General features: G+C 43.4%; 1 protein-coding gene across 3 annotated transcripts in view; it reads left to right on the plus strand.

Annotated features, from left to right (window-relative positions):
- sycp2l (synaptonemal complex protein 2-like) overlaps positions 1–12429 on the plus strand; it is a 291748-nt gene that overhangs the window by 194572 nt on the left and 84747 nt on the right. For all 3 annotated transcript variants that reach the window (XM_085988796.1, XM_085988797.1, XM_085988798.1), the window contains 2 exons: positions 9213–9363; positions 9456–9508. In XM_085988796.1, the coding sequence (XP_085844922.1) occupies positions 9213–9363; positions 9456–9508 (204 nt within the window). The remainder of the gene's footprint in view (positions 1–9212; positions 9364–9455; positions 9509–12429) is intronic.

The raw sequence follows: 12429 nt of genomic DNA on the forward strand, positions 1-12429 counted from the left end.
CGCGTCGGGTAAGTGCAGATCGGGGGCTTGCACACGCGGCAAGCCCCCGACCCGAATTTCTGCCCCAATATGTCTCCAGTCCAACAAGGAAGGAAGCAGTGTTGGATCTGGTTCTGGGAAATGAAGCAGAGCAAGTGGAGTGTGTTCCAGTAGGAGATCATCTAGCTAACAGTGACCACAACATAATTCAGTTTAAAGTAATTATAGAAAGAGACCAGAAAATATTGAAGGTAAAACTGCTTATTTAGGGAAGAGCTAATTTCAGTGATGTAAGAAGGAACCTAGCACAAATAGATTGGAAAAGACGATTGTAGGATAAAGCAGCAACAGACCAAGGGAAGACATTTAGGGTCGAGATAGTTCGGGTAAAATCTAGGCCTATTTTTTTGAAGGGAAAAGGTAGAGCATCAAAGCTAATGTGCCCTGGATGACACAGGAAATAAAAGTTAAAATAAGACAGGAAAAAGGAGGCTTATGACAAATGTCAGGAGCAAGATTCAGTTAATAACCAGGAAGATTATTAACTGTGCAGGAGGGAATTAAAATGGTTAATACGGGACGCAAAGAGGGGTTACGAGAAAAGATTAACAGGCAACATTGGGCCCGAATTTGCAGTGGGCATGATGATGTACTCTGAGTATGCCGTTCGACCGCCTTTGAAATGGAAATGCGCTAAATCCCGAACTTGCGATCTGTCAAGCTATGACTTGACGGATGATCCACACAGACAGGGAAATCCTTATTGCTGGCGCAGAGTTGGGTTAATTGCCCATCAGTTGCCTAGCAGTTACGTATGAAAATTTTACGGCTGATACATCCGTGTAAGGGGATACCTCAAAAGATGCAAAGCATCATTTGGCATTTTCACTGATAGTTTGGTTATCTAGGAGGGAAATTATAGATCAGTCGTTTGCAACAGTGCTATTGTATTTTTTCCCCCATTGCTTTCCATAAAATGTCTGAGATTTTGTACAGAAGTGTGTGGCTAATGCAAAGGGACCATTATTAAAGAGGCGGTCAGGGCCATCAGTGAGACTACAGACCGTCAGAGCAGCAGTCCACTATTGATGCAGGTCTTTGAGGAGCTTCTCCCAATATATTCTCAGCAGTCGGACTGTGATCCGAGTGTACCGTTTGAGGTGTTTGAATTGATCCATAGATCACCATCCCCATTCATAACTCAACTTCGTTAATTAAATACACACAAAGGGCATATGAAACAAAAATGTATTGTATAGATGTTTATGCACATTTAAATCACGGAAGGCTTTAGTAATGAGGGTTTAAATGAGTGAGAGATCTTATGTTTCCTGATTGGCGCACGAAGGCCAAGCTGCGCCCCTGGGATCCATGGGCCATTATGCTGCCCTCTAATACACAGCATCAAACGGCAACTTCACGAAGGGGGATCCCCATCAGATGAGTTCGCATTCCATTCGGATGCCGACGGCATACTCTGTAGGTACGCTGCCAACCATTAAATTAAAAACTAAAACATTTTATAAACATGAAGTGTAAGTGGTTAACTAGGGAAAAAGTTGGGCCTATTAAAGACCCAAAGTGAAATCTTGATGTAGAGGCAGAGAACGTGGCTAAAGTTAAATGAATGCTTTGCATCTGTCTTCACAAAGGAGGCGGATGATGTGAAGGTTACACTAAAAGAGAAGAGGGAAGTTATGAACAGGATTGTAATACATAGAGAAGACGTACTGAAAGATTAGCGTTACTGAAAGTTGGTAAATCACCTGGTCCAGATGGAATGCATTCTAGGTTGCTGAAAGAAGCGAAGGTAAAAATAGCAGAGGCATTGGTCACAATCTTTCAATCCTCATTGGATATGGAAGTAGGGCCGGACGGTTGCTAATGTTATGCCACTATTCAAGAAAAGGGAGAGGTATAAAGCAAGAAAGTACAGGCCAGCCAGTCAGCCTAACATACTGCAGATGGATTACATTATGAGGACAGGTTACACTCACTAGGCTTTTATTCCCTGTGCATAGAAGGTTAAGAGGTGATACAGTTGAGGTGTTTAAGATGATTAAAGGATTTGTTGGGGTAGATCAAGGGAAAACTCTTTCTTCTGGTGGGGGAGTCCAGATAAGGGGCAAGACCTTAAAAATGGAGCTAGGTCGTTCAGGGGTGGTGTCAGGAAGCACTTCACACAAAGGGTAGTGGAAATCTGGAACTCTCCCCGAAGAGCTGTTGAGGTTAGGTCAATTGAAAATATCAAAACTGAGATTGATCGATTTTTGTTAGGTAAGGGTATTCATAGAATCATGAAATCTTACAACACCAAAGGAGGCCATTGGGCCCACCGTGCCTGTGCCGGCTTTTTGAAAGTGACATCCAGTTCCATTCCTCTGCTCTTTTCACACATCCCTACAATGTTCTCCTTCAAGTATTTATCCAATTCCCTTTTTGAAAGTTACTATTGAATCTGCTTCCACCACCCTTTCAGGCAATGCTTTCAGATCATCCTATCTCGCTGCTTAAAAAAAATTGTCCTCCTCTTGCCTCTGGCTCTTTTACCAAATACTTTAAATCTGTGACCTCTGGATACTGATCCTTTTGCCAGTGGAAACAGTTTCTCCTTATTTACACTTCTTAAAACATTTTTTGATTTTGAATACTTCTATCAAATGCCCCCTTGACCTTCCCTGCTCTAAGAACAACAATCCCAGCTTCTCTGGTCTCTCCATGTAACTCAAGTCCCTCATCCCTGGTACTTTTTTATTCGTTTATGGGATGTGCGCGTCGCTGGCAAGGCCAGCATTTATTACCATTCTAGTAAATCTCCTCTGCAAGGCCTTGACATCCGTGGTGCCCATAATGGACCACAGTATTTCAGCTGAGGCCTAACCAGTGATTTATAAAGATTTAGCATAACTTTCTTGCTTTAGTACTCTGTGCATCTATATATAAATCCAAGATCCCCCCATATGCTTTTTTTAACAACCTTCTCAACTTGTCCTGCCACCTTCAAAGATCTGTGTATGGAAACCCCCTGGTCTCTCTCCCTGCAGCCCCTTTAAAACTGTAGTTTAATTTATACTGTCTCTCTTCATTCTTCCTTCCAAAATGCATCACTTCACACTTCTCTGCATTAAATTTTATCTGCCCATTTCACCAGTCTATCTGTCCTCCTGAAGTCTGTTACTCTCCTCCTCTTCACTGTTTACTACATTTCTGACTTTCATGTCATCTGCAATCTTTGAAGTTTAGCTTCCTATAGCCAAGTCAAGGTAATTAATATATATCAAAAAGAGCAGTGCTCCTAATACCGACCCCCTGGAAGGCACCATTATATACTTCCCTCCAGTCTGGAAAAACAAGCATTCACCACTTCTTTCCATTTTCTGTCTCTCAACCAATTTCGCATCCACGCTGCCACTGTCGCTCTTAATCCCATGGGCTTCAACTTTTCTAAAATGGTACCAGGCTTGAGGGCCTTCAGTTATGTGGAATGACTGGAGAATTTACGATTGTTCTCTTTTTAGAGGGGAGATTTAATAGAAATGTTCAAAATTATGAAGGGTTCTGATAAAGAATATAGCCAGTGGACACAGAATTAAGATATTTGGCAAAAGAACCAAAGGGGAGATGAGAAATGTTTTTACACCGCGAGTTATTGTGATCTGGAATGCACTGCCTGAAAGGGTGGTGGAAGCAGATTTAATAGTCATTTTGAAAAGGGAATTGGATATGTACTTGAAAAGGAAAATTTGCAGTGCTATGGGGAAAGAGCAGGGGAGTGGGACTAATTGGATAGCTCTTTCAAAGAGCTGGCACGATGGGCCGAATTGCCTCCTTTGATGCTGTAAGATTCTATGTTTCAAAGCACAGTCAATACAGATTTACTAAGTCATATTTGAGATAATCTATTTTTGAAGAATTTACTGGATAGATAAAGGGAATGCAATACATTTAGCGTATGTGGCATTTCAGAAGGCATTCAATGAGGTGTCTCGAGGCTTGTTTGAAAAATTCAGGCATACGATACAAGAATAAATGTAGAAGCATGGATAGAAAGATGGTTGACTAACAGAGTTGAGGTAAATGGGTGCTGCTCAGACTAGAGAAGGGTTGGAAGTGCAATGATTTGTATACAAAACACTCAAGCCAACAGAGTACTGTGATTAAAAACAGAAAATGCTGGAAATACTCAGCAGGTCAGTCAGTATCTGTGGAGAGAGAAACAGAGTTCACGTTTCAGGTTGATGACCCTTCGTCAGAACTGAGTACTGTGCCCTGTTTTGGGTGCCCCATTATAGAAAGGAAATTTAAAAGCCATAGATTGTACAGTGTGGATAAACCAGGATGATGCTAGGAAGGCAAAACTATTATTGAGAACGGACTTGAGATATTGGGATTATTTCCACTGGACTAGCAAAAGTTAAGAGCAGATTTAAGAGAGGTTTTTGAAATTATTACAAGTTTTGACAGTGAACAAAGAAAATGTTATTTCCTCTACGGAGTTAAGAACATAAGAAATAGGAGCAGGAGTGGGCCTTTCGGCCCCTCGAGCCTGCCCCGCCATTCAATAAGATCATGGCTGATCTGATCTTGGCCTCAACGCCACTTTCCCGCCCACTCCTCTGTAGCTCAAATATATATATCTCGCCGCCTTGAATATATTCAATGACTCCACCTCCACAGCTCTCTGGGGTAGAGAATTACAAAGATTCACGACCCTCTGAAAGAAGAAATTCCTCCTCATCTGCGTTTTAAATGGGCGACCCCTTATCCTGAAAGTGTGCCCCCTAGTTCTAGATTCCCCCATGAGGGGAAAAATCCTTCCTGCATCTAACCTGTCGAGCCCCCTCAGTATCTTATGTTTCAATAAGATCACCTCTCATTCTTCTAAACTCCAATGAGTATAGGCTCAACTTGCTCAACCTTTCTTCATAAGATGGCCCCTTCATCTCCGGAATTAACCGAGTGGACCTTCTCTGAACTGCCTCCAATGCAAGTACATCCCTCCTTAAATAATGAGACCAAAACTGCACGCAGTACTCCAGGTGTGGCCTCACCAGCCCCCTGTACAGCTGTAGCAAGACTTCCCTACTTTTATACTCCATCCCCCTTGCAATAAAGGCCAACATTCCAATTGCCTTCCTAATTACTTGCTGTACCTGCATGCTAACTTTTTGTGTTTCATGTACGAGGACCCCCAGATCACTCTATAACAGCATTATGTAGTCTCTCTCCATTTAAATAATTTGCTTTTTTTATTTTTCCTACCTCACATTTTCCCACATTATACTCCATCAGCCAAATTTTTGCCCACTCACTTAACATATCTATATCCCTTTGCAGGGGGAAATTTTCACAATCCTGGGGAGGCGGGACTGCCGGGAAAATGGCAGAAACTGGGAACGGGTACTGACCCCGCTCCCAACCCGCCTCCGTGCCATCTTCCTGGGAGGCGGGTCTCCGACTCATGCAGGGACCTGTCTCCTCGAGGCGGGAAGGGGATTAGAGCCAATTAACTGCCGTTAACAAGTAGTTAACCAGCAGTTTTGAGGCTTATCCCCATTTTACCCCTGAAAGTGCGGGCTTCCTGACGGCTGCGAACCTCGCCAGGGCCAGCGAGGCGAGCAGTGGGTCTGCGGGGGTGGGAGGGATCGAAAGGTCCACTGTGGAGGTGAGTGATGGGTGCAAGTGTGGAGAAGTAAGTATGAGAGATGAGTGTAGAGTGTTAGAAAAAGTTTACTTACCTTTGCTTTTTCTTGCAGGCTTCAACCTTTGGGGATCCAAAGGTGCCTCATCTCAACGGCAGAGATGACAGAATGGCTGCTGCATTCTCAGATGAGTCTTTGTGCAAGGGCTCACCTTAGAACAGAAATTGTCAGTGTTTGACAGCTTCTCAAGCTGTCAAACGCTAACAATTCATCTGTCACAAATTTTTGACAGATGTAATGTCACACGCTGACATCCTCTGTCACCGGTTTTCCTTTAATTGGCTGGCTGAGCCCGCAGGGTGGGCTTAAGGTCAATTAAGAGAAAATAGCGTGAGTTGGCCGGACGTTGTTGGGGGCAGGACTGAAACCAGACAACCAGCAGTCCCGCCCCCAACGCATTGACAAAATCCAGCCCTTTGTGTCCTCCTCACGACTTGCTTTCCCACCTATCTTTGTATATCTGCAAATTTGGCTACAGTGCACACGGTCCCTTCATCCAAGTCATTAATATAGATTGTAAATAGTTGAGGCCCCAGCACTGATCCCTGTGGCACCCCACTAGTTAGCATTTGCCAACCGGAAAATTACCCATTTATCCTGACTCTTTGTTTTCTGTTAGTTAGCCAATCCTCTCTTCCATGCCAATATATTACCCCCCCCAACCCCATGAGCTCTTATCTTGTGCAGTAACCTTTTTAAAAAAGGTGGTAGAGAGAAAATGGGGAATTATAGACCGGTGAGCCTGACATCGGTAGTGGGGAAAATGCTAAAAGATGTAATAGCAGAGCACTTGGAAAACAGTGACGGATCGGACAAAGTCAACATGGATTTACAAAAGGTACATCATGCTTGACTAATCTACTGGAATTTTTTGATGATGTAACTGGTAGAATAGATAAGGGAGAACCAGTGGATGTGGTGTACTTGGACTTTCAGAAGGCTTTCGATAAGGTCCCACATAAGAGATTAGTGTGCAAAGTAAAAGCACATGGGATTTGGGGTAAGGTACTGACTTGGATAGAGAACTGATTGGCAGACAGGAAGCAGAGTTGGAATAAAGGGGTCTTTTTCCGAGTGGTAGGCAGAGACTAGTGGGGTACCGCAGGGATCGGTGCTAGGACTCCAGCTATTCACAAAATATAGTGATTTAGACGAGGGGACTAGATCTAATATCTCCAAGTTTGCAGACGACACAAAGCTGGGTGGGCGTGTGCGCTGTGAGGAGGATGCAGAGAAACTCCAGTATGATTTGGACAGGTTGGGCGATTGGGCAGATGCAGTATAATGTGGATAAATGCGAGGTTATCCACTTTGGTGGCAAAAACAGGAAGGCAGATTATTATCTGAATGGCAATAGATTGGGAGAAGGGGAAGTGCAACGAGACCTGGGTGTCCTTGTGCACCAGTCGCTGCAGGTAAGCATGCAGGTGCAGCAGGCGGTTAAGAAGGCAAATGGTATGTTGGCCTTCATAGCGAGAGGATTTGAGTACAGGAACAAGGATGTCTTGCTGCAGTTGTACAGGGCCTTGGTGAGACCACATCTGGAGTATTGTGTGCAGTTTTGGTCGCCTTATCTGAGGAAGGATGTTCTTGCCATGGAGGGAGTGCAGCGTAGATTCACCAGACTGATACACGGGATGGCAGGAATGACGTATGAGGAGAGATTGGGTCGATTGGGCTTATATTTGCTGGAGTTTAGAAGAATGAGAGGGGATCTCATTGAAACGTATAAAATTCTAACAGGACTAGACAGACTAGATGCAGGAAGGATGTTCCCGATGGTGGGGGAGTCCAGAACCGGGGTCATAGTCTAAGGATAAGGTGTAAGCCATTTAGGACTGAGATGAGGAGGAATTTCTTCACCCAGAGAGTGGTGAACCTGTGGAATTCTCTACCACAGAAGGCAGTAGAGGCCAATTCATTAAATATCTGAATTTGGATGATCAGCCATGATCTCATTAAATGGCGGAGCCGGTTCGAGGGGCCGAATGGCCTACTCCTGCTCCTAACTTCTATGTTTCTATGTTTGTAGCACCTTATCGAATGCCTTCTGGAAATCCAAATATACTACATCTACTGGTTCCCCTTTATCCACCCTGCTCATTACATCCTCAAAGAACTCTAGTAAGTTTGTCAAACATGATTTACCTTTCATACAATCAAGCAGAGTCAACATGGTTTTATTATGATTTTTCTAAATATCCTGCTATTACTTCCTTAATAAGTTGGTGATGAGGTGTCTACAATTTAAATTATTCAGTGTGGAGAGAACTGAGGAGAAGTTTATTCACACACAGGGTTGTCGGAGCATGGAATGTTTTGCCAAAGTGAGCGGTGTTGGCAGAGATCATTCTATCTTTTGAGGGAAAATTGAATAACTATTTGAAGCAGAGAAAGATATGGGGTAGTGGGATTAGCTTTAAAGAGTTGGCATATCATGGTGGTCTGAATGGCCGCCTTCAGTGCTGTAATGTTCTTTGGTTCTATTTTGATAGTTTATATAAATGCTTGAAGCTAATGGTGGGGAGAACAGTGCTTTTCACCTATTGCGAAATTGAGCTGTGTACTTTCAAATGTATCATGGCCCACAAATTCAGGTCGGGGGCTTCCCCCGGGTGTAAGCCCCCGACCTGCACTTACCTTGCGCGCCGGCAGTTGAGCTGTAGGGCCCCGTGGAATTCTGCTCCGGGGCCTGGCCCAGCTGCCGGCGTGTTGTGCTTGCGTGTCCCAGGGGCGTAGTTAGTGCGATGCGTCCCCTGGGATCACGTGAGCCATGGGCAGCCAATTGGAGGAGGGAAAAGCCCATTCATAAGATTGACAGGAAGACCTGTCAAAACTTATGAATACTACAGCCCCAAAATAGCAGTAAACATTCAAATAATTTTTTTTTTTTAAATCACACTTTTTAAATAAACTATAAATTACATTAAATAACTATTAAACAATAACTTAAATTTTTGAAATTTTTTTAATATTCTAACGGGGCTAAAAATAAACTTACCTTGCTTTAAAGTATTTAGAAATAATAAACCTGTGGAAAAAATGTCTTAATTTTAATTAACTGACCACTTACCTTGTAAAAAGCAGGCCTTATGCCTGCTTTTTACATTTCTAAATACTGCAGGCTTACGATCCCGGAAAACCTGCAAAAAAAAAAAAAACCCTAAGTTCAAAGCGCACGCGCAGCCTCTCCGCGCGCATTCGACCTCTGAACCCCTTCGTTCAGAGGATCGAAAGTGCCGGTTTCCCGCGCATGCGCAGTGCATGCAGAAAACCGGCACTTCCATTCGGCCTACGGGTGAGTACCCCGTGCGTACTCACCCATGGAGACCCGAATTTCTGGGCCCATGTCTCTCAAATATAAAACAAGGTGCCATCAACTCATGAAATTTGCTACGAATGTGACAAGATGGCTGTGTTCAAATTATTAAAATATGAAATGTGGTATAGAGGGATGCCAAACTATCTTAAACTTTTAAAAACATTTTGCAGTCTCTTTTTTATAATTAACGATCAGCCTTGTAATGTCAGCATAAAAGAAGTGATCTAAAGAAGTTCTTCAAGGAAGGTTCGAGTAGTGAGGGGACCGACCACAGCTGGCTTTCTGAGTCCCATGTGAAAGTTACTCCCAATGTCGTGGACTACAGCAAACATAAAAAAAGGAAAAAGTCTGTCCTAAGAGGTTTGTCTGATTTTATTAAATGTAACATACACATTTTGGTGGATCCTTAACCTTACTTGTCTGCTAATGTGACCCTTTTTTCCATCCATAAGTTTTACCACTTTCTCTTGAATCCAGTGAAGATGAGGTGCAGAAGCAGAGAGAGGTAAAGAAACTATTATATTAAAATTGATTTGTTTTCTGAAACACTAGTTGAAGGGTTTTGCTCAATAAGTTTACTGATAAATGAGATACTCCAATTCTCACCAGGGTCTCGGTTATACAGCTTCAATTGGCTTATTATACAGTGATGAAATTTGTAGAATAACCCTTCTATTACAAATATATAATCTGCCCTGCATAATCTCTCCGGTTCAGTGTCACTGGTTTCTCCCATAAGCAGATCTTGGCCCTGAATTTGCGGCCGGAGGCGTACCTCTGGAGTACACCTCCGACCCGTGAAACATCACAGAAATCACAGAAATCACAGAAACCCCACAATGCAGATAGAGGCCATTTCGGCCCATCGAGCCTGCATCGACACATATCCCACCCGATCCCCGTAACCCCATGTATTTAATCCCCCTAACACTAAGGGTCAATTTATCACAGCCAATCAACCTAACCCGCACATCTTTGGACTATCTATGAACATCTATGAACTTGGCTCCTGGCTCCAAAGCTATGGAGAGTTCGGGTCTCGGGCCTCCAGGTATATGCCTGCGCAAAGGCCCACGGAACCCAGGGACGCCGGCGGTTCAGAAGCGTCCCCAGGATCATGTGGGCCAGGTCCCCCAATGAGAAGAGGATTCCATTGCAGTCATTTCTGAACGGAATCCCCTAATGACATGCAGTGGAATCCCCAAATAATTAACAATTTAGACAAGTCTAATAAATATAAATGACTTAATTAAAAGTCCCTTCATTACACCAAATACAATAAAAATTACATTTTTTGAAAAATAATTTTAAACCTTTTAATCCGGGCCAATATTTGCCTAAACTAATCATAAGTGTTTGTGCATCATTATTTAAATCTTTTTTTACCAGCCATAAGAGTTTTGTGGGCAATTGCTGGGCAGTAATTGAGCAAATAACCCAACTCTGCGCCAGCGAAAGTGATTTTCAGTCGGTTCACATGATCTGGCAAGGCACAACTTGACCGATCGCAAGTTCTGGGTTTTCACACATGCAGAAACCCGGAACCTGCGGGGCCATTCTGAAGGATTACGGCACTGTCAAAGTCACCGTAAGTTCTGGCCCTTTGTGTCCATTATGTTCAGGAGTTTTGCTGGCCTTATTATAATAGCATGACCTGGGGCCAGAACATTGGCCCGGATTTTGCTGTGAGCGCCGTTAACCTCGTGTACAGCTGCCCATAGACTTTCAGCGCAGATTTAGAGTCTTCTGCCGTCATTTTGAATTCGGCGCCCTCTACAGGTGATCTGTGGCATCTGTGAGTAGGTTAAGCAGCAGGGAAACTGTCCAACCAATCAGATTGAAGAATCCTCACAGATGGCAAAGCAGGAAGTAAAAACTAGGAAATATAAATTACATTTAAATCATTGTACTGACTGTGAAATAAAGAGTGGAGCATATACATGGGATTAAGGGAGAAACTTAATCTGCAACATTCATTTTCTTCTAAGGAAATGAGACTCCATACTAAATTTTCAAAGGCAGAGAGGTTGTTCAGTATATATCACCTAATAAGCTGCATGCACGAGACCCTGCAGTAATATGAAAGGTCCCGCATGTCTTGTTTTGCACACTTTGTACAAAAATAATAAATTGCAGGACAATGGAGTATTGCAGTTTAAACTCTTTTAATGAAGCATCAGGTCTGTAAGCTTTCTCAATCAATACAGCACCGTGTGGACAAGATGGAGTCAGGACCCTGGGTCCTCCAAAACAATATCAGTCCTTACAGATGCCTGCAGGTCAATGACAACTCAGCATGTGATCACATGTGAATATAATAGGTATTCCTTACAGATGCCTGCGGGCCAATGATAAATCAATATGCAAATGTTACATCCCCTTTTAAAAGAAAAATGTTATGCATTACTTGAACCTTTCTTCTACATAATGTTCTCAGTAACATCAACATATAAGTAAACTCAACATTTAACTAGCACTGAAAACATCTCAATGCTTCAATAACGATGTACAGTTTTTTTTAGGGCAGCGATCCGCCTACACCCTTTTGACAGTTCACAAGTCAAGGATAACTCTAGGCTTGACCTCTCGTCGGAATGACGGTGTTGTTCCTTGGTGTTCAGGAGGTGCCTGTGATTGCGGCGGTACACCTGTCCTTCTTTGGTGCGGACTGGATACGATCGCTCAGTGTCAGCTGGCTGGATGACGACTGCTGGCTTCCAGTAGTCATGCTCCTGGATTCTGACGGATTCTCCATTGTGCAGCGGCGGCAGTAGTCCAGCTGACCTGTCATAGTATCTCTTGGTGTTGCTCTCTCTGTGCACATTTTGCATGCATTTGCTTGCAGCTGACGACCTGCCAGGGCCTGTCTGGGATACGGTGAGGTATCATGGGCTCTTTGACATTTGATGGGCGGCGTTCTAGACAAATGGAACATTTTCCGACAATGTCCTCAATGTGTTCCGGGCCAAAACATAATGTCACGTGCTCTTTGTTTGCATTTTTCCATGCCCATATGTCCAGCATGAATTTTTGTCAACATCTCTTCTCAGACTGGTAGGAATGATGACTTTCTCCCCTTTTGAAGACGATTCCATTGATTTGTGACAGTTCGTCTCTGTGGTTCCAGAATTCAGATATGCTCTGAGGGCCTTTCTTCCTTTCCTCAGGCCATCCTTCATGTATGACTTTGCTCAGCAGTGTGAGTTGTGCATCTTTCTCTGTTCCTGCTCAGATCTCCTTCAGTTTTGAGTCACTCACAGGTAAGCTGTTGTACACCATGTGCACCTGCACATCCATGCCTTCACTGAGGCTGCTGTCCTGGTAGCTAAGAGACTTTCTGGAGAGTGTGTCTGCGACAGGAATGTCTTTGCCTGGACGGTGAATGATTGTGAAGTCATACTTCTGTAGCTGAAGGATCATTCTCTA

This window comes from Somniosus microcephalus, chromosome 5 (assembly GCF_052327205.1).
Source record: "Somniosus microcephalus isolate GS21.2 chromosome 5, FLI_Smic_1.0, whole genome shotgun sequence".
Taxonomy (NCBI): Eukaryota; Metazoa; Chordata; class Chondrichthyes; order Squaliformes; family Somniosidae; genus Somniosus; species Somniosus microcephalus.